The sequence below is a fragment of the Pezoporus occidentalis genome, unplaced genomic scaffold (assembly GCF_034315485.1).
Source record: "Pezoporus occidentalis ecotype Australia unplaced genomic scaffold, CSIRO_AGI_Poc_V1 ctg502, whole genome shotgun sequence".
NCBI classification, from domain to species: Eukaryota; Metazoa; Chordata; class Aves; order Psittaciformes; family Psittacidae; genus Pezoporus; species Pezoporus occidentalis.
The window spans coordinates 63,503-84,714 of NW_026915839.1; the positions used below are offsets into that span (position 1 = coordinate 63,503).

At 56.5% G+C, this 21,212-nt stretch overlaps 2 protein-coding genes and 1 long non-coding RNA gene across 3 annotated transcripts; 2 read left to right on the top strand and 1 right to left on the bottom strand.

Annotated features, from left to right (window-relative positions):
- Nucleotides 1-887: 887 nt before the first annotated feature.
- Nucleotides 888-4,457, bottom strand: LOC134173288 (pepsin A-like). The gene is made up of 9 exons (XM_062637129.1): nt 4,317-4,457; nt 3,954-4,101; nt 2,584-2,701; nt 2,264-2,382; nt 1,972-2,171; nt 1,669-1,785; nt 1,433-1,571; nt 1,222-1,314; nt 888-1,132 (listed from the first exon to the last, which is right to left on the bottom strand). The coding sequence occupies exons 1-9, from the start codon at nt 4,370-4,372 to the stop codon at nt 983-985; spliced, it is 1,140 nt and encodes a 379-aa protein (XP_062493113.1). The 5' UTR covers nt 4,373-4,457; the 3' UTR covers nt 888-982.
- A 2,393-nt stretch (nt 4,458-6,850) lies between these two features.
- Nucleotides 6,851-8,073, top strand: LOC134173289 (uncharacterized). Its single transcript, XR_009968200.1, has 2 exons — nt 6,851-7,275; nt 7,601-8,073. It is a non-coding gene; the product is annotated as an uncharacterized LOC134173289 (long non-coding RNA).
- An 8,022-nt stretch (nt 8,074-16,095) lies between these two features.
- On the top strand, nt 16,096-20,075 carry VPS37C (VPS37C subunit of ESCRT-I). The gene is made up of 4 exons (XM_062637130.1): nt 16,096-16,530; nt 17,049-17,220; nt 17,592-17,674; nt 18,186-20,075. The coding sequence occupies exons 1-4, from the start codon at nt 16,438-16,440 to the stop codon at nt 18,864-18,866; spliced, it is 1,029 nt and encodes a 342-aa protein (XP_062493114.1). The 5' UTR covers nt 16,096-16,437; the 3' UTR covers nt 18,867-20,075.
- Nucleotides 20,076-21,212: the final 1,137 nt, after the last annotated feature.

Below are 21,212 nucleotides of genomic sequence, written 5' to 3' on the forward strand. Positions count from 1 at the left end.
ACAGGACCTTTGCAGGTTGATCCTAAGGGAATGGTGCTGAGGAAGGGGTTTGGGAGTCTTTGGCCATGTTTGCATGGTCAAGAGCATCATCAGAGCACCCAGACAGGACCTTTGGAGGTTGATCCTAAGGGAAGGGTGCTGAGGAAGGGGTTTGGGAGCCCTGGCCATGTTTGCATGGTCAAGAGCATCATCAGAGCACCCAGACAGGACCTTTGCAGGTTGATCCTAAGGGAATGGTGCTGAGGAAGGGGTTTGGGAGTCTTTGGCCATGTTTGCATGGTCAAGAGCATCATCAGAGCACCCAGACAGGACCTTTGCAGGTTGATCCTAAGGGAATGGTGCTGAGGAAGGGGTTTGGGGAGCCCTGGCCATGTTTGCATGGTCAAGAGCATCATCAGAGCACCCAGACAGGACCTCTGGAGGTTGATCCTAAGGGAATGGTGCTGAGGAAGGGGTTTGGGGAGCCCTGGCCATGTTTGCATGGTCAAGAGCATCATCAGAGCACCCAGACAGGACCTTTGCAGGTTGATCCTAAGGGAATGGTGCTGAGGAAGGGGTTTGGGAGTCTTTGGCCATGTTTGCATGGTCAAGAGCATCATCAGAGCACCCAGACAGGACCTTTGCAGGTTGACCCTAAGGGAAGGGTGCTGAGGAAGGGGTTTGGGAGCCCTGGCCATGTTTGCATGGTCAAGAGCATCAGCAGAGCACCCAGACAGGACCTTTGGAGGTTGATCCTAAGGGAATGGTGCTGAGGAAGGGGTTTGGGGAGCCCTGGCCATGTTTGCATGGTCAAGAGCTTCATCAGGGGGGTGAAGGTGGCACCAAGGTGCCCACGCTCCATGCCCAGGGCCGTGGTGGCACCTGAACCCAGAGACACAACCCAAGGGTGCTTCTATACAGCTTTATTGGTGGTCACGGCAGGAGGTGGCGGGGAGCTGCCAAGCTGGGGCTGCAGGGCAGTGGGGCAGCCCTGCCTCGTCCTTCAGGGCAGGCGGGCCAAGCCCACCATGTTCGTGCCTCTGTTGAAGACCACGTAGTACTCACGGATGAAGACATCACCCAGGATCCACATCTCGCCGGATTCAGTGGGGACATCCATGCCTTCAAAGCCCAGGCTGCAGACCCCATTGCTCTGCAGGCAAGGACACGGTGGAGGGTGATTCCCAGCTCCTGGATCTCCTCCCTGAGCCCTCCCGGTCCCCAGCCCAGCAGGATGCTCACCTCCGTCACGTAGGCACTGGGTGGCACAGGGAACTCTGCATCGCTGATGTGGAACACAATGTCGGGCAGGCTGTACCGGTCATTGCAGTCGATCTGGGGTGGGGATGGACACACGGTGGTAAGTGGGGGGGGTGTGTGTCTGTGGTCACCCCAAGAAGGACCACGCACCCCATGGGAGCCCCAAAGCTCTGTGCGCTCCCCTGGGTCTCACCTCGCCGCTGGAGGTGGCACCAAGGGCACGGAGGACCTCAGTGAGGTCCTGGTTGGGCATGGCCAGCAGCGAGGTGCCCGTGTCCACGATGGCCTGGCAGCCGTTCTGGCAGACCACTGCCTTGCCCTTGATGGAGACACTGGGGACAAAGGGACGCAGGGGGAGGCTCATGGGTGCTGCACCCCCAAAAGCCAGGGCGAGGGGAGCCCCCCCCACTGCAGCTACCCCAGGGCTACCTGCGCATGGTGATCTGCCAGTAGGTCTCAGCAGAGAGGGGGATCCAGACGATGCCGTTGGTGACATAATAGGGGTCGATGGCACCAAAGAGGACAAAGCTGCCGCTCTCCTCATCCCTGGAAGGGGGAAACCATCAGATGAGGGCCCTGTCCCATCACCACCATGGCAATGCCTGCACCAGCATGTCCCCGGGAGCCATAGGGTGTCACAGCACCAAGGAATGGTCCTGGAGTCAGCCTCGGTAGGGAGACAATGGGAGAAGATCCTCCCCGTGGGCTTGGGTGGCTCTGGCCAGGACTTACTTGCTCAGGTAGACAGAGAAGAGGTCCCTGGCCACAAGACCTTCGCTCATCATGTTGTCAAAGACAGGGGTGGCTCCAGCAGAGGCGATGCTGGGGTAAGCCAGCCCCAGGATGCCATCGAAGGGGCTGTAGTAGAAGAAGTCCCCAGGCTCGGTCTCAGAGAGCCCAAAGATCTGGTTGTAGACCTCGATGTCTGCAACCTGGGCAAAGAAACGGGGGAGAAAGGCTCGGTGTGGGTGTCCCAATGGCCTCAGTCCCATGGGATGGGGGCAGCTGGGGCACGGTGCCTTACTTGGACGGTGTCATAGCCCAGGATACCAGTCATGCTGCCAGTGCCATAGGCAACGTAGAGGCTCTCGTTGGTGCTGATGAAGGTGGAGGATTCTGCTGGGTTGAAACGCTTGTGGTTGCCTGTGGGGATGCAAGGAGATGGTCACGGTCCAGCCTGACCCCAAGGGCTGAGGATGCATCTCCAGTGCCTCCCCATGGCCCTAAATCCCTTGGGAGAGACAGGGCAGAGCCATCCTCATCTCCTGATCCCTTCAAGGGCTCCCAGGGAATCCTGGGGGCTTCTCCCCTCGCCCAGTGGCCACAGGGCTAGCAGACACCTACTGCAGGACAGGCTGGTGCAGTACACGGAGGGCACCCAGAGGTTGGAGGAGCCGGTGTCGAAGATGACGGTGAACTCCTGGGGGGGGGTCCCGATGGAGATGGTGCCATAGTAGGAGCTCTGCCAAAGGAGGGTGGGTGGGGAGTTAGTGGGGTGGAGATGGGGCTAGCAAGGTGGGTAATGGGCTACTGGGATGCAGAAGGGGCTAGTGGGATGAGTGCCATTGGTAAAGGATTAGGGTAAGGAACTAACACCAGGTGAAGGGTTAGAGGGTCAGGTATGGGGCTAGTGGTTCAGGTGAGGGGCTAGTGGGGTGACTTAATGGGTTAGGGGAATTGGTAAAGGATGAGAGGGACAGGTAAGGAGCCAGCCTATCAAGTAAGAGGTTAGTGGGTCAGGTAAGTGGCCAGTGGGTGAGGTAAGGGGCTAGAGGGATGGGTAACGGGTTAGGGGAATGGTTGAAGGGCTAGTGGCCCAGGTAAGGGGCCAGAGGGATGAGTTAACCGGTTAAGGGAATGGATAAGGGGCTAGCGAGTCAGGTAAGGGGCTAGTGGGACAGGGAATGGGTTAGGGAAAAGGGTAAAGGGCTAATGGAACAGGTAGGGGGCTAGTGGGATGACTCAATAGGTTAGGGAAACTGGTAAAGGATGAGAGGGACAGGTAAGGAGCTAGCATATTAAGTAAGAGGCTAGTGGGTCAAGTAAGGGGCTAGTGGGATGGGTAACGGGTTAGGGGAATGGGTAAGGGGCTAGTGGAACAAGTAATGGGCCAGTGGGTAAGTTAACAGGTTAGGGGAATGGGTAAAGGGTTAGAGGGAAAGGTAAGGAACTATTGGGATGAGTAAAGGGCTAGCGGGGTAGGGAATGGGTTAGGGGAATGGGTAAAGGGTTAGAGGGAAAGGTAAGGAACTATTGGGATGGGTAAAGGGCTAGCGAGGTAGGGAATGGGTTAGGGGAATGGGTAAAGGGTTAGAGGGAAAGGTAAGGAACTATTGGGATGGGTAAAGGGCTAGCGGGGTAGGGAATGGGTTAGGGGAATGGGTAAAGGGTTAGAGGGAAAGGTATGGAACTATTGGGATGGGTAAAGGGCTAGCAGGGTGGGGAATGGGTTAGGGGAATGGGTAAAGGGTTAGAGGGAAAGGTAAGGAACTATTGGGATGAGTAAAGGTCTAGCAGGGTAGGGAATGGGTTAGGGGAATGGGTAAAGGGTTAGAGAGAAAGGTAAGGAACTATTGGGATGGGTAAAGGGCTAGCAGGGGAGGGAATGGGTTAGGGGAACGGGTAAGGAGCTAGTGGGTCAGGTAAGGAGCTAGAGGGATGGGAAAGGGGGCAGTGGGATGGGAAGGGGCCAGCCCTCTCCCTGCCATGCTCACATCCATGTAGTTCTGCATAGGCTCAGAAGAGACGAGGGTCCTGAAGTACTTGGCAGCCGGGTTGTAGGGGTGCTGCTTGAGGTAGCGCTCCAGCAAGCCATGCTCCTGCAGGGACTGCCGCAGGGTCTTGCCCTTCCTCAGGGGGATCCTGGGACACAGCAGAGGGATCCCTCACCAGGAGCCAGGCAGGGATGTGCTCAGCGGACCTGCAGGTCCCTCCCCTCATGTGGGACCCAGCCATCTCCTTGCTGTGGGGAGCCTTGGCCACGTAATGGCTTGGGGGGGGCTGCACGTTGTCCCCTGCATGGGTTCTGCGGGGTCCTCAGCACCCTAAATCCCATCCCACCCCTCTCCCATGCTTACCTGTGGAGGAGGCATTGAGCCAGGGCCACCAAGCTGAAGAGCAGGAGCAGCTTCATGCTGGTTCTAGCAGCTGAGGTGCAGACCCAGTGAGGGCGTCCCAAGCAGGTTCCTTATATCCCCAAGCGCGTTGTTTGGGCAGCGCTCACGATAAGGAAGGCAAACAGCTCTGTGGGGCACTTATCACGACGTCCTTAACGGAGGCACCGGGGCAATGTCAAGCGGAGGGCTCCCCATCTTCACCCCAGTCCAAAGCTGGGCCGTGGGGGATGCTTGGGGAAGGCTGGAGCTGGGAGAGCAGCATCCTCAGGTGTCCCAACAGCGAGGCACTGCTGGTCCTTCATCCGTCCCATGGCTGCGTGGGGGGAAGTGGGATGGGGAAGGGTCAAAGTGGGACCTCACAGGGGAAAACCCAGCTCAGGATGCTGCTGGTTGAGCAAAGCCAAGGTCACTGGTGCTGGGCTACGTCAGCGGTGCTGGACCAGGCTCCTTGGCCTCCATCACAGCACCCCGTGCTGGCACGGTCACCTTGGCCTGCAGGAAAACAAAGGCAGACCCTGTGCTGAGGACCACAGGCACCATAGGGGCTGGAACTGGCTTTCATCCCTCAGCACCAGCTTCACCCCAGCTCTGGGTAACAGAGAATTGAGGGGAGATGTTGAATGGCACCAAGGAAATGAGATCAAGGAGATCCTGGGAGGGTTTGGTGGCTGGTGACGGGAGGAAAGGGATAAAGCACCTCGTCCAAAGGAAGACGGGATGCGTTGTTGGGGTAAGCAGGCTCTGCTGAGGAGAAGGTCTTGGCTGACCCCCAGGATGGAAAGTCTGGAGCTGGATGGAAGCCAGAGCCTCAAAACCAACCCCCCTATGGAGCCTTGGCAGCTTCAGGAGCCAAGTCTGGGCCTGCAGGTAGCTGTGAACTGCCAAGAGAACCAGAGAGCATCTAATTCCCACTTCACTCCAGCCTATCCCTGCCCTGCACAAGGGAAGCAGCGTGGGTGATGCACAGGAGCTCGGATACGGAGCAGCCCCAGCCAAGGGGCTGGCTCCCTGCACCCACATCCGTGTGCTTCCACAGGGAAAACACAGAGCTGGAGAAGGCACTGGAGAAGGGGCCTTGAGGATGTGCTCGGAGAATCCCCACTGTGAAGGCAGCACTCCTTCTCCCCAAGGCGCTGCGCGCCGGCACCCAGGGATGAGGCCGTTCCCACTCCTTCCTCCGCGCTCCACAGGGGGATTCACATCTCCACAAGGCTCTGGGTGACTTCCTGCAGGTATTGGGAAGAGCTGCTTCAAATTCCGTTGGGATACAGGGAGATCCACAGCCGGGGCTTGCTCCTTGGCCTGGCTCTTCCCCCGTTATCCCACGCGTTGCAAGCTTCCTGCCACCTTGGTGCTGGTGGAAGGCAGAGGCTGGACCCTGCCGAGATCGTCCTTTTGGGGGGTGGTTTGGAGATGACAAAGCTCCCACGTTCCCACCCATTCACTCCCCAAGGGCTGAGAGCCTGGGTTTTCCTCCAGGAAGGTTGCTCGGAAGCATGTGCTCCATGTTGGGGTAGAGAACACCATAGGAGGTCCATGTGCTCCATGTTGGGGTAGAGAACACCATAGGAGGTCCATGTGCTCCATGTTGGGGTAGAGAACACCATAGGAGGTCCATGTGCTCCATGTTGGGGTAGAGAACAGCATAGGAGGTCCATGTGCTCCATGTTGGGGTAGAGAACACCATAGGAGGTCCACGTGCTCCATGTCGGGGTAGAGAACACCATAGGAGGTCCATGTGCTCCATGTTGGGGTAGAGAACACCATAGGAGGTCCATGTACTCCATGCTGGGGTAGAGAACACCACAGGAGGTCCATGTGCTCCATGCTGGGGTAGAGAACACCATAGGAGGTCCATGTGCTCCATGTTGGGGTAGAGAACACCATAGGAGGTCCATGTGCTCCATGCTGGGGTAGAGAACACCATAGGAGGTCCATGTGCTCCATGTCGGGGTAGAGAACACCATAGGAGGTCCATGTGCTCCATGTTGGGGTAGAGAACACCATAGGAGGTCCATGTGCTCCATGTTGGGGTAGAGAACACCATAGGAGGTCCATGTGCTCCATGTTGGGGTAGAGAACACCATAGGAGGTCCATGTGCTCCATGTTGGGGTAGAGAACACCATAGGAGGTCCATGTGCTCCATGTTGGGGTAGAGAACAGCATAGGAGGTCCACGTGCTCCATGTCGGGGTAGAGAACACCATAGGAGGTCCATGTGCTCCATGTTGGGGTAGAGAACAGCATAGGAGGTCCATGTGCTCCATGTTGGGGTAGAGAACACCATAGGAGGTCCATGTGCTCCATGCTGGGGTAGAGAACACCATCGGAGGTCCATGTGCTCCATGCTGGGGTAGAGAACACCATAGGAGGTCCATGTGCTCCATGTTGGGGTAGAGAACACCATAGGAGGTCCATGTGCTCCATGTTGGGGTAGAGAACACCATAGGAGGTCCATGTGCTCCATGCTGGGGTAGAGAACACCATAGGAGGTCCATGTGCTCCATGTCGGGGTAGAGAACACCATAGGAGGTCCATGTGCTCCATGCTGGGGTAGAGAACACCATAGGAGGTCCATGTGCTCCATGCTGGGGCAGAGAACACCATAGGAGGTCCATGTGCTCCATGTTGGGGTAGAGAACACCATAGGAGGTCCATGTGCTCCATGTTGGGGTAGAGAACACCATAGGAGGTCCATGTGCTCCATGTTGGGGTAGAGAACACCATAGGAGGTCCATGTGCTCCATGCTGGGGCAGAGAACACCATAGGAGGTCCATGGGAGCTGGTGGAGGTGGCTGGAGCTCCACGAAGTAGCCACGGGCATGTGTTGCTGTTGCTCCCACAGTGGAGAACTTGTGATGGAGAGGAAGGTCCTGCTGGGACTGGTCCTTGGTCCAGCCCCGTAGTGGGGAACAGGAGGTAACCATTGGGTGTTTGGAAGCAGAGAGGTGGAGGTCCTGGTGATGCCAAGGTGGATTCTCCTCTGTTACTGGGAAAGGTGTGAGCTGGGATGTTCATCCAGAGCTCATGGTGGGGTGATGGAGGGATGAGCTACCTCAAAGGGCTCCTCCTGCATTCCCTGTGGTAATGAGCGGAAGAATGGGAAGGTCAAGTGCTAAATTCTTTGGGATGGATCCTCTCCTTGTATTTAGCAAAGAAACTGGAAGAGCCTCATGTTTTAGGGATCTATAACCTGGTCTGTAATGCCAGGGAACACAACTTGCTTCGTTCTCCACCCTGGCAGCGATGGGTTTGGACTGGATCCAGCACAGCAGCTTAAAACCAGTTCCATTTATCTCCATCCCATGTTTCTGAGCCCTTACACAGACCTTTAGCTGAGCTGGGCTCTTCCAAACACCCAAACGGCATCCCAAATTCAGGATTCTACCATGCAGTGATGACCCGTAGCCATTTTCCAAGGTTCTCCTGGAGGCAACTGGACAGTTGGAATCACGGAGGATCCAGGTTTCAGTTTTCCTTCCAACGGAAAGAACTAACTTGTTAAAGCAGGGGAAGTTTTCGGATAAGCTCATTCCTCTGTCAATAGATTCCATCACCAGCAGCCAATGGGAAGCTGTGCCCAGACAGGTATTGATTTTTGGTATGTATAAGTACAGCCAGAATTCCAGTTATGGAATTCAGCCCCACAAAACCAATCCCAGAGCAAATATTTGGCACCGTTCCCATGAGGAGCAAAAGAGATGGGGGGGGGGGGGAGGCTGAAAAAGAACCACCTTTAGGTGCAAGATGACTTCGTAAGGGCTGTGGAGACAGCTCCTGAGGTGAGGAAACCCTGCTGGGAACGTGGGGGCTGGAGGGGAGGTCTAGGAGCAGGTCACGGAGTTGGCATCACCACTGCCCTCGTGAGGCCCCACTTGCAGCACTGGGTGCAGTTCTGGTGTCCTCAGCATCAGGAGGCCATGGAGCTGATGGAGCAAATCCAGAGGAGGCCACGAGGATGCTCAGGGGCTGGAGCAGGTCCCGTATGGAGCCAGGCTGGGAACACTGGGGCTGTTGAGCCTGGAGAAAAGAAGGCTGTGTGGAGACCTCAGAGCAGCTTCCAGTGTCTGAAGGGGGCTACAAGGATGCTGGAGAGGGACTCTTCATCAGAGACTGGAGCGATAGGACAAGGGGTGATGGGTTCCAACTGAAACAGGGCAAGTTCAGGTTGGAGATAAAGCAGAAGCTCTTCCCTGTGAGGGTGCTGAGGCGCTGGCACAGGGTGCCCAGAGAAGATTCCCTTCAATCCCCTCCTTCCTAGGATTTGCCTGGAGAAACCCACAGGCTTGGTTTGTCCTGCGTTGGAAGTGGTCGAGGTTCATGTTGATGGCCCCAGAGATAAGGGTCCTGTTCCTCCAGGACCTGGCTCTTGTTCCTGAAGCCCCAGGGCAGTTCCATTGGCAGGACAAGATGAATTCCAGCCCTTTCCTTGTGGACTGGTGGCAGTGTAACTCCAAGGCTCTGCCTCTTTCCCAACCTCTTCCCACCCAGGCTCCCTTCAAGTCTTTATGGCTTTCAAAGTCCTTTGGGGAACTTTGGAAGCAGATGTGGTGTGACTCAAGTAACCCCCTTCCAGCCTCATGGCATGGGATGGGAGAGGGAAATCAGCATTTGGTAGAGAAATGGAGGGAATGAGACATGCCAGTTCTGCAATAATCTTCCATTTGCTCCCAGAAGGAGAAGGAATCCCTGAGGAAACTCGAAACCAAGCTGTGAAGAGCGTGAAACACAACTCTGCTGCACGCCCACCGCGGCAAAGAAGGAGGAAGGAGGCTGGGTGCCCAGTTCGGGTGCTCTGTTGTAGCTCTACTGGGCGGCAGAGGGCACCAAACGATGCTGAGATCCCCAAATCCAGGCGGAGGGATGGATCTGGAAGCTTTCAGCTCTGCTTTGCCTGGGCCTGACGCATTGGTGGCTGGGTGAGGATTCCTGTTGGATCAAATCCACAAAGACAGATGTTTCTATCCAGAGAAATGTAGGATTTAATGCCTGTTGTGTCCATCTCCAAGTGAGATCCCAGCATCTGGAGGCTCAGCCTGGCCTCACGACGAGTTTGGGCTATTGTAGATGCATTAAGTAAGTAAGGAGCTCTAAACTAAAGCACCCAAGAGCACTGATGGGTGCAGGATAACTGGTGGTTGAAGTGGTTGGGGGTGCCTGCAAAGGCAGAAGAGCTGAGAGGTGACTTTGACCCCTCCATTCCTGCGGGATTGCTGCTAGGAATGGTTGATGCTTTGCTGCTGTCCCTGATGGGCAGCAATCAGTGTGTGAGGACACAGGAACACTAAAGGGTACATGGGATGGACTGGAGGTCACTTGTAGGGTACCCTGAGCAATCCAGGCCATGGACAACAGGAGAAGGGGCTGGAGAACTTTGATGGAGCCAGGCTGAGAGAGCTGGGCTGGGGCAGCCTGGAGAAGGCTCCTGAAGGGGAGACCTTAGAGCAGCTCCAGTGCCTAAAGGGGAAACGGGGAGAGGGTCCTTGGCCAAGGGCCTGTAGGGACAGGCCAAGGGGGATGGCTTGAACCTGCCCGAGGGGAGACTGAGATGAGCTCTGAGGCAGAAGCCCCTTCCAACACAAACCATTCCACGGTTCTATGGAATAGAATCTTGCTTGGCTCCTGATCAAACCAACCCATCACGTTCATGTGGAACACAAGGCCAGGAGCCTGTTTCCACACTCAATCCTGACAGCCACCTGCCTGGGATTGTCAATGGGAACTGCACAGGACCGGGTAACAACGCTCAGGATGGGTTTAAGTGCCACAGGACTCACCCCTTGGGCCAAATGGGACCATATATGGATTTTCTCCATGGCAAAGACTTGGCTGACTAAGCCCACAACAGCCTGAACGTTATCTGTGGAGCTGGAAAAACAGTCACCTCATGGAGATATTCCTTATCTTAGGAACTGCAGATTAAGGAAGCAAACTTGTTTTCCAGCCCCTGCTCCTGGTTTTCCCTGTCCTTCCCGTAAAGGCGGTATCACACTGTGGCTTTATCAGATGAAAGGCACAAAGGCGGAGAGGAGGGAGGCCAAGTTTGACTCTTGAGAGTGTCAAAACCCCTTTGATTTACGAGTGTTTGATGGAGTTATCAAGGAAGCCTCCTGAGATATAGGCTGAGCGGGTGGTGGGAGGGCTTCTGCTGGGCTAGGAGCTCAGGGTGGCCCAGCTCTTCCTCCCTGCTGTGGGTGACTAAAAACCATTAGTGGCTCGGTCTGCGGTTGTTAAATCAGTTAGGGCTGGACCACGCGGACCACAAAGCTTCCAGTGTGCAAGAGCAAGAGCAGAGGGGAACTGCTTTGAGGTGAGCAGCCAGGCTGCTGGGGAACGTGGTGCTGAGAAGAGCTGGCAGCCACCAGAGCATCAGAGTGGGTTGGGCTGGAAGGGAGCTTAAAGCTCACCCAGCTCCAACCCCAACCCCTTCCACTGGAGCAGGGTGCTCCAAGCCCCTGTGTCCTTGAGCACTGCCAGGGATGGGGCAGCCACAGCTTCTCTGGGCACCCTGTGCCAGCGCCTCAGCACCCTCCCAGGGAAGAGCTTCTGCCTCAGAGCTCAGCTCAGTCTCCCCTCGGGCAGGTTCAAGCCATTCCCCTTGGCCTGTCCCTACATCCCTTGTCCCAAGCCCCTCTCCAGCTTTCCTGCAGCCCCTTCAGGCACTGGAGCTGCTCTCAGGTCTCCCCTTCAGGAGCCTTCTCTTGTCCAGGCTGCCCCAGCCCAGCTCTCTCAGCCTGGCTCCAGAGCAGAGCTGCTCCAGCCCTCGCCGCATCTCCATGGCCTCCTGTGGACATGGTGCTCTCAGACCAGCTCCAGAAGGGTGGGATTCTGCCACAGGCTCTTCCACCTCTGAATCCCATTGAGGAACACCCACAACATCGGCTTGAAACCAACCAGCATCACATTAAGAGAGAAACCAGACCATCCCCATCAACGCGCTCTTCCTTTAGTTGGGAAACTCTCCAAGTTCCATTTGACCCCTGGGCTCCGAAGGAACGTTCCACCAAAGCCACAAATGAACTTGGCCTTTGATAACAACGCCAGGGGGGAAAGCTGCCATCAGCTCCGCACGTGAGGCTTTGTTGGTTTAACCTTTCCCTGCCTGTGTGCTCACTCGCTCCCCACTCTCGACGCTGCCACCCTCCTCTTGGGACCCCAAGGAGCTGCAAACATCACCTGCAAACACCAGTGCCAACGAGCTCCTGCACTGATAACCCCACAAAGTTTCCATTGCACTCACTTGCCAGCTTCCAGCTTCCTTTCCTTGGCATAGGAAGGCTCCCGACTGCCCTGAGCTGCTTCAGAAGCCAGTTCTGGAGCCAAATGCTCCTTTCTGCAAGCATTTTACTCCTTTCTGCAAGCATTTTGCTCCTTTCTGCATCATTTTACTCCTTTCTGCAAGCATTTTGCTCCTTTCTGCAAGCATTTTGCTCCTTTCTGCAAGCATTTTACTCCTTTCTGCATCATTTTGCTCCTTTCTGCAAGCATTTTGCTCCTTTCTGCATCATTTTGCTCCTTTCTGCAAGCATTTTACTCCTTTCTGCAAGCATTTCTGCAAGCATTTTGCTCCTTTCTGCAAGCATTTTGCTCCTTTCTGCATCATTTTACTCCTTTCTGCAAGCATTTTACTCCATTCTGCAAGCATTTTGCTCCTTTCTGCAGGCCTTTTACTCCTTTCTGCATTTTACTCCTTTCTGCATCATTTTGCCCCCTTCTGCAAGCATTTTGCTCCTTTCTGCAAGCATTTTACTCCTTTCTGCAAGCATTTTGCTCCTTTCTGCAAGCATTTTACTCCTTTCTGCAAGCATTTTGCTCCTTTCTGCATCATTTTGCTCCTTTCTGCAGGCGTTTTACTCCTTTCTGCAAGCATTTTACTCCTTTCTGCATCATTTTGCTCCCTTCTGCAAGCATTTTGCTCCTTTCTGGTGTCTTTACCCCCAGGCGAGTGCTCTGTGGATCCTCAGCTCAGCTCCTGCTTGCTGTAAGCTGGGTATTTACCCGTCCTCAGTCACTCTTGCTCTTGGTGTGTATTGGATATTGACTTCTGCACCTTTCAGCCTCACAGTAACCGTGGGATGTGTCCCGAGGACCGGTGGTAACGTCATCAAAGATGCTGCCTAACAGATGTAAGGCACAGAGGGCTCCAGAGTTAACCAGAAAGCACCCACTTGGCACTTGGGATGTGCCCACTGGGTCACACTGCATCATTTCACCCAAGGCTTCCTTCTTTGCAAGGAGTAAATCGGAGCAGAACGTAGTGCATCCTCTACTCAGCCCTTAGAGCTGAGCGGAAGCTGTTAACTCAATGTCCTTCTAGGGCCACGGCAACAATTCCACATGGAAATCTCCATCTCCCTTTGGAAAGCCACGTCCCTTGGCGCACTAACACCGGGCTTTGACCTGGTTATCAGCCCCAGTGATTAAAGGCCAGGTTTCCTATCGGGATCCACATAACTCAATCAACACAGGGTCTGTCTCCAGCCGGGACGAGCGGATACGCACCTGGACCGCAGCTCTGCTGGAGGACCTTGCCCAGCCCTCAGCAGTGCCCTTCGTGTTCCTCACCTCAGCACCGAGCTTCCCTTCCTCCTAAGGCAGCTCCCAGGCCTGCTCAGGGAGGATCCCAAAGGTCTTTTCCAACCTGCTCCATTGGAATAGAGGGAATGTCTGTGGGGATGCAGAAGCACCGCTGGGACAGAAGAGGGTGAAGGGATTGGAGCTTCCTGGGTCTCATCTGCTCGGGGATGTTCCTGTTTCAGACGAGGAAGAGCTCCTGGTACCTGGGAATAAGGGGTTAACGCGGTGCCTGCTTGCTTAAGCAGCCGTTGTGCTTGGTGAAGCAGAATTGTAGTAGGTAAGATTCATAACTTAACATTGAAGACGTTCTTGGTTAAATGGGATCCATAGAAAGAAAAGGAACAGAAGACAGCCAGAGTAACAACATCTGCAAGCTTGACAAGTTTCTGCTTTAAGATACATAGAATCATAGAACAGGGTGGGAAAGGACCTTAAGATCATCCAGTTCCAACCCCCTGCCAGGGGCAGGGACACCTCACACTAAACCAATGCACCCAAGGGCTCTGTCCAACCTGGCCTTGAACACTGCCAGGGATGGAGCATTCACAGCCTCCCTGGGCAACCCATTCCAGTGCCTCAGCACCCTCACAGGAAAGAATTTCCTCCTTAGATCCAATCTGAACTTCCCCTGTTTCAGTTTGAGCCCGTTACCCCTTGTCCTGTCACTACAGTCCCTAATGAAGAGTCCCTCCCCAGCATCCCTATAGGCCCCCTTCAGACACTGGAAGCTGCTCTGAGGTCTCCACGCAGCTTCTCTTCTCCAGGCTCAACAGCCCCAACTTTCTCAGCCTGTCTCCATATGGGAGGTGCTCCAGTCCCCTGATCATCCTCGTGGCCTCCTCTGGACTTGTTCCAACAGTTCCATGTCCTTTTTATGTTGAGGACACCAGAACTGCACACAATGCTCCAGGTGAGGTCTCACGAGAGCAGAGCAGAGGGGCAGGATCACCTCCTTGGACCTGCTGGTCACGCTGCTTTGGATGCAGCCCAGGACACGGTTGGTTTCTGGGCTGTGAGCGCGCACTGAAGCCGGCTCATGTTCATTTTCTCATCAACCAACACCCCCAAGTCCTTCTCCTTGGGTTGCTCTGAATCTCTTCTCCGCCCAACCTGTAGCTGGGCCTGGGATTGCTCCGACCCAGGTGTAGGACCTTGCACTTGGCATGGTTAAACTTCATGAGGTTGGCATCAGCCCACCTCACAAGCATGTCGAGGTCCCTTTGGATGCCATTCCTTCCCTCCAGCGTATCAACCGAACCACACAGCTCGGTGCCATCGGCAAACTTGCTGAGGGCTCACTCAATCCCACTGTCCAACCCCAACCCCTTCCACTGGAGCAGCTTGCTCCAAGCCCCTGTATCCTTGAACACTGCCAGGGATGGGGCAGCCACAGCTTCTCTGGGCACCCTGTGCCAGCGCCTCAGCACCCTCCCAGGGAAGAGCTTCTGCCTCAGAGCTCATCTCAGTCTCCCCTCGGGCAGGTTCAAGCCATTCCCCTTGGCCTGTCCCTACAGGCCCTTGTCCCAAGCCCCTCTCCAGGTTTCCTGCAGCCCCTTCAGGCACTGGAGCTGCTCTCAGGTCTCCCCTTCAGGAAAGCCCCTCCAGCAGGCCCATACAGAGTATTCATCACCTAAACCATCATTAATTAATCACTACTGTCTTAATTACCATTAATAAACCCCTCCACAAGGCCACAACCCCCCCCCATCCCTCCTCTCCTGGAGCGCTCCAAGATGGCGGCGCCGGGCTGTACCACCCGCCTCCTCCCCCCCGTCCCCCCCTCACAGTGGTACCGCCCACCCCGGCACCGGAACCCGGAAGCGCTCTGAGGGGACAGGGAAGGGGGGGGGGTGTCCGGTAAGGCGGCGGTGAGTGCCGGTAACGGGGCTCCCCCCACCCGGTCCAACGCTCGCAGCCGCTCCGGTGGGGCACTGCAGTCGGTTCCGACCGCGCCTTGCACCGGGAGCGGCGGAAGCGCCGTCCCCTAGGCCGAGGCCTTCCCGGTGCCGTAGGCGCGGCCTACGCGGAGCGGGCCCCGCTGTGTCCCGGTGGTGGCACCGGCTCGCTGCGGAAACCGGTGAGATCCGTGACGGGGGAGCCTCGCTCGGCTGCTGCCCATTGACCGCGCAGGGAGGGGGCTGAGCTCCTCCTGGTGTGCTCCGGGGAGGGGGACCCCCCCCCCCCCCACTGCGGCCCTGAGCCAGCGCTGCGGGAACAGCACCAGAGGGACGTGGAGCTGATGGAGGGAGCCAGAGGAGGGCATGGAGATAGGGCTGGAGCAGCTCTGCTCTGGAGCCAGGCTGAGAGAGCTGGGCTGGGGCAGCCTGGGGAAGAGAAGGCTCCTGAAGGGGAGACCTTAGAGCAGCTCCAGTGCCTGAAGGGGCTGCAGGAAACCTGGAGAGGGGCTTGGGACAAGGGATGTAGGGACAGGCCAAGGGGAATGGCTTGAACCTGCCCGAGGGGAGACTGAGATGAGCTCTTAGGCAGAAGCTCTTCCCTGGGAGGGTGCTGAGGCGCTGGCACAGGGTGCCCAGAGAAGCTGTGGCTGCCCCATCCCTGGCAGTGCTCAAGGATACAGGGGCTTGGAGCACCCTGCTCCAGTGGAAGGGGTTGGGGTTGGAGCTGGATGAGCTTTAAGCTCCCTTCCAACCCAAACCACTCAATGATTCTATGATCCATGCCCTCTACACCTGCACAGCAGCAGGGACTGAACGTTCCCTTCACCCCTCTTTCTCCCTTTTCCCTCCTTGAGCCTCATTAATAACAAAAGCCACCCCATAAGTCGATTTCTGTTGGCAGAGGGATGAAGTCACCCCCGTGTGTCCGTAGCAGCAGCTTCCCTCTCTTCCACGTGGTAATTCCACAGACAAGTTTGGCTGGATCTTGGGTGAGGACGTTTGGTAACCCTGAGCCTTCCCTTGTCGTTCCATGGTAGGCGCAGAGGCTGGCTCAGCATTGGGCTGCGTCACCCACGGGAAGGTAGAACCACAGGTGATGAGGACAGCACTGGGATTCCCATTGTAGCTCCCTTTCCCCTCTCACTGCTGTGTCTCTCCCTTGGTTTTCTTGTGTTCCCACATTGTCCCATCCCACCTCTTCTAAACTGTGCCTTGAACATTGCTATTTGCTTAATAGTATCGGGCAGCCCCGGTTACTTGATGGAGAGTGGAGAAATAAGTCATGGATAGTGCAGGAAACCGGATTTATTCCCTGATTTTAGTAACGTTTCACCCATTTTCCAAGTCCCAAGTGTTGGATCCCGTTCCCCATGGGTGAATAATGCCTTTTCCGAGGGAAGCAATGGCACCCTGTATCCGGAAAGGGCAACAGCAGGCAAATGAGATGGGAGCTGAGGCCCAGGAGGATGCGGCCGCTTGAAGCAGTTTAACAAAGCTGCTTCAATCCCTGATAGGATTAGTGCCTGTTTGCAGGTGGCTTTAGGAAACCTAGGTGTTATTGGGCTTCCTCCCTGTGGCAGGGGAGGGTGCAGCTCCTGCGGGCAGCATGGAGACCCTGAGGAACCGGACGGTGCAGGAGCTCCAGGAGCTGCAGGAGAACACGGAGGAGATCGAGCGCCTGGCGCTGGAGTCCCAGGAGGTGCGTGTGGATGGAGGGGGGGGGTGAGGCTGCACCCTGAATCCTGTGCTCAGCTCTGGGGCCCTCACTGCAAGAGAGACCTTGGGGTGCTGGAGCAGGGCCTGGAGCCCAGGTGTGATGGGGAAGGGCTGAGGGACCTGGGGGGTTCAGTGTGGAGAAGAGGAGGCTCAGGGGGGACCTGATGGCTGCCTCCAAGTGCCTGAGAGGAGGATGGAGCCAGGAGGGGCTGGGCTCTGCTCCCAAGGAACAAGGGATGGGACAAGAGGAAACGGCCTCAAGCTGCCCCAGGGCAGGTTTAGATGGAGCTGAGGAACAATTCCTGCCCCAGAGGGTGCTCAGGCATTGGAACAGGCTGCCCAGGGCAGCGGCCCTGCGCATGTTCACAACCCCTATAGAGAAGGCTTCATTGCCATGGGTTAGGGTGGCCTTGGTAGTGCTGGGGCAACGTGATGCTCTTCAAGGTCTCTTCCAGCCTGGTTGGTTCCCTGCTTCCATGAGTTCCCCATCTCCTTGCCCAGGTCCAGGAGCTGCAGCTGGAAAGGGAAATGTCCCTGGCTGCCAACAGGAGCTTGGCTGAGCAGAACCTCAAGTTCCAGGCACCGCTGGAGACGGGGCGCACGGAGCTGGGCAGCAAGTACGAGGAGCTGCAGAAGCTGGCTCAGAGGTGCCAGGAGCAAAAGGCAAAGCTGGGTGAGTGGTTGCCAACCTCTGCTGGCCGATACAGGCACAAGGGCTGCACTTAGAGCAAGAGCTTTCCCGTCTGCTTCTCCCTCCCTTGGCCATGCTGAGCTGTCGGGGGGTGGTGGCACACTGGGCTGCCTATAAGATCTCTCTTCTCCCGTTTCCCAGTCAGATCCAGTTGAGCAGATCACCCAGCAAACCCCCCCCTCCTGGTGCAGCAGTGCCCAGAACCTTTTCCTCTCCTTTTCTCCTTGCACCACCACTTCCCAAGGCAGGAATTGGCTCCTGGCGGAGCGCAGCAGGGTTGGGTGCTGCTGGTTCCTTTTCCTTTTGTGTCTGATGTTGTGCTCTGCTGCTCTCCTTGTTCCTTCCCTCCCCAGAGAAGTTCTCTGCAGCACTGCATCCCCAGACCTTGCTGGATCTCCTGCAGGTGGAAAGCCAGAAGATTGAAGAGGAGTCTGAGGTGAGCTTAAGGTTTAAATCCTTGAGCAAGGCAAGCGATGAAGTCCTCCCAGTTGTAGTTACAATCCCAAGCTTAAGGCTTTGAATCAAGGATTATCTCTTTGTGCTTTGGTGTTCGTGCTCCTAAAGGAACTGGATTGCCCTCTGTTTGGTGGTGTGGGGGGTGATGCTCTTAGCATGGAATGGCTTGGGTTGGAAGGGACCTTAAAGCTCATCCAGTCCCGACCCCCTGCCACAGGCAGGGACCCCTTCCACTGGAGCAGCTTGCTCCAAGCCCCATCTTGAGCACTGCCAGGGCTGGGGCAGCCACAGCTTCTCTGGGCACCCTGTGCCAGCGCCTCAGCACCTTCACAGGGAAGAACTTCCTTAAATCCAGCCTAAATCTGCCCTGTTTCACTTCAAACCCCTCACCCCTTGGCCTGTCCCTACAGTCCTTGGTGCCTCCTGTGTGTCCCCCCCTAAATCCTGAGCTGGGTTTGGGGCTGAAGCACTGATCCTGGCTTCTCTTCCAGCAAATGGCTGAGAAGTTCCTGGAGGGCGCCGTGCCCCTGGACACCTTCCTGGAGCAGTTTTCCAGCCTGAGGAAGCTGTCCCACTTGCGCCGGGTGAGGGTGGACAAGCTCCAGGAGATCCTGAGGAAGTCGGGAACGCCGCAGGAGCCTCAGGAGCAGCCAGCTCCTCACGGACCTGTGCCCACAGAGACCCCAAAGCCTTCAGCAGCTCCTTCCTTCCCCCTGCCCTACAGCCCAGCCCCGAGTGTGCCAGCTGGGCCCACAGCCCATGGAGCTCTGCCCCCTGCTCCCTTCTCTGGCTCCCCAGTCGCCATGGGGAACGCCCAGCCCACCTTTCCCTATAAACCTCCTCCAGCCCCAGCTGCTGAAGCCGGCTATCCCAAACCCCCCTCAGGAGGCTCTGCTCCAGCCCCGGGTTATTCCTGGTCTCCATCCAGGGGCCCACCTCAGCCCCCCCCTTTTCCTGGCTCTCATCCCCCTCCTCTTCCACCCCCGCCCAGACCCGGATACCCTCCCTTCTTCCCGCCTGGAGCAGCGAGGCCCCAGTGTCCGTACCCAACCCAGCCTCCTCTCCCGAACTTCCCAATCCCCCCCCAACCTCCTTATCCTCCTGGAGCACCTCCACCCTTTGGATTCCCCCCACCTCCCAATCCCCAGCGCCCTGCTTGGCCTGGCTACTAAACGTGGGACTCCTGGCTCCTGGAATGTGGGACATCTGCTGCAGTCCCCTCCTCTGTTTCAGGGAGTGAGGAGGAAGAGTGATGCTCTTCAACCCATGGGGGCAGAAGCATTACACGGGCAGCAGCACCGGGGGTCAGGCAGGTTGATGCTGTCCCCATGGGCCACATCTCCTGAGGTTTGTGCTCATCTGAGGGGGCTGGAGTGGCCAATCCCAGGTGGATTCATCCAGGTTTTGGTGTGAAATCCAGGTAGACCCTGTGGTACTCGATGGGAGGTGATGGCAGCTCCAAGAGCCAGACCCCCTCTGTGTGTGCAAGAGAGCATGAGCGTGCAAGAGTTGTGTGCTCTATGGGTCTCAGATGTCATATCCTAATCCTAAACCTTTCCACGAGTGCTCAGAGGACACTTTGGGAATCTTGGACAGTATTCCTGGCACAAAACCACCCGCTGCTTGCCCCACATCCACCGGTTTGGGGCCCCAAAGCAGTCCTGGGATGCGCCTGGAAGCGAGAGGCAGAGCCAGCCTGGCTTGCAGGGCATTCCCAACAGGTTGCAGCAGGGAGAAACAGCTCCCTGGATGAGCCAGGCCTTGGGATCTATCCAGGTGTTATCCTTGGATGTGGGATAACTTCCGCTCCGGCTCTGCTCAAGCCCATCCCAGCACTGCCTCTGCCTGTGTGGTGAGTCCTGGTGTGCTCCAAAGCAGAGGCAATTCCCAGTTTGGATGGGCCCCAGTGATCCCAGCCCACTGGGAAGCACAAACCTCTTCGCTCTGCCACTGTTCCCTGTCCCACCAAGGGTTTGGAGCCTCCAGTCCCTTCCCAGGGCTCACTGCATGGATCTTCTCCATGGTTTTGATGTAAACCAGGCTGGCACAGTGACCTGGGGCATCGCTGCTTTGCATCTGGGAGTCGGGAATTGGTGCTTCCCATATCCCAACCTCTCCCATGGGGAGAGCAGAGTTGTTATTGAGGTGCCCCAGGCTCCAGCTTTCCTTACATCCCCCTTCTCAGGTAACACTAACAGAAGGAGCGCCGATGCGGGATGGGAATGGGAATGGGATTGCTTTGCTCAGCACTTTATCCTCCAGCTCCTGCCTGTCTCCCTGTAAGTTATTTATCAGGAATTGTTACTAATGGCCTAGGACAAGGTTTGATGGAAGGCATTCCATAGCTCTGGTTAATGGCAGTAATAAAACTCGATGAACTGTGTGTGGGGTGCTTGCTTCCAGCACCAGCACCAGCCTCACGCTTGCATTGATCCTGATCCTGGTTCCCATTGGCATCCTCAGAGCAGCTTCCTCTCGCTTTCATTACTGAAACCTTTCAGCCTCTTTCAGGATCAGCTTCAAACTCCTCTTCCTTGCTCCCATCTTTCCTAAGGGACCTGTTTCAGCTTGAACCCATTGCCCCTCATCCCATCACTCCAGTCCATCCCCAGCATCCCTGCATCCCCTTCAGGCTGCTCTCCACGCAGCCCCAATGTTCCCAACCTGGCTCCCTATGGGAGCTGCTCCAGCCCCTGAGCATCCTCGTGGCCTCCTCTGGACTCGCTCCAGCAGCTCCATGTCCTGATGCTGAGGACACCAGGGCTGGATGCAGCATCCAGGTGGGATCTCACGGAGCAGAGGGGCAGCCTCCCCATGGACCTGTCCTCCATCACTAGGAGCTCTCTAGCCTGGGAATAGCACTGCTAGGGTTGGAAGGAAGGAAACAAGACGTAATTCCTAGAATTCCCAATTTTGTTGCCGTGGTTGGTGCTTATTAAACACCTGACCTGTTGCCAGTAATTCCCCTGCTCCTCACACCCCTGTTTCACAGCTCCAACGGGATCAGGCAGACGAGGGGCTCACATCCTTTGTCCTGAAGCTGCCTGGCACAGGGCAGCTCAAGCTGCTTTTAGCCTGGCCTGGCTCAGAGGAGGAGTGTGGTGGATCCGGGATTGGAGGCACGGAGAAGCTGGTGGTGCCGCTCAGCAGGGATCAAAGCATGGCTGCCCCATTCATGCAGGTATGGATGTGCCTCTTAAACCCATGCAAAGAGCTTAAACCCCCTTCTCCTCGCGCTCTCCAGTGGGAGAAGCCTCCTTAGATGGGGCTTGAGCACCAGGGAGCAGCCCCAGCTGGGTTTAGGATGGCTTCGTGTGCTGGTAGGAGCAGGGGCAGGTTTGGCTCTGGGCTGAGTAGAGCTCATCCCATCCCTTTGGGGATGCAGGCTTCCTTCCGAGGGGAGCAGTGCAGGGTGTTGACATCTCTTGGAGCCATGGAATGGGTTGGGATGAAGGGAGCTTAAACCCCATTCGGTTCCAACCCCAAGCCCTTCCACTGGAGCAGGGTGCTCCAAGCCC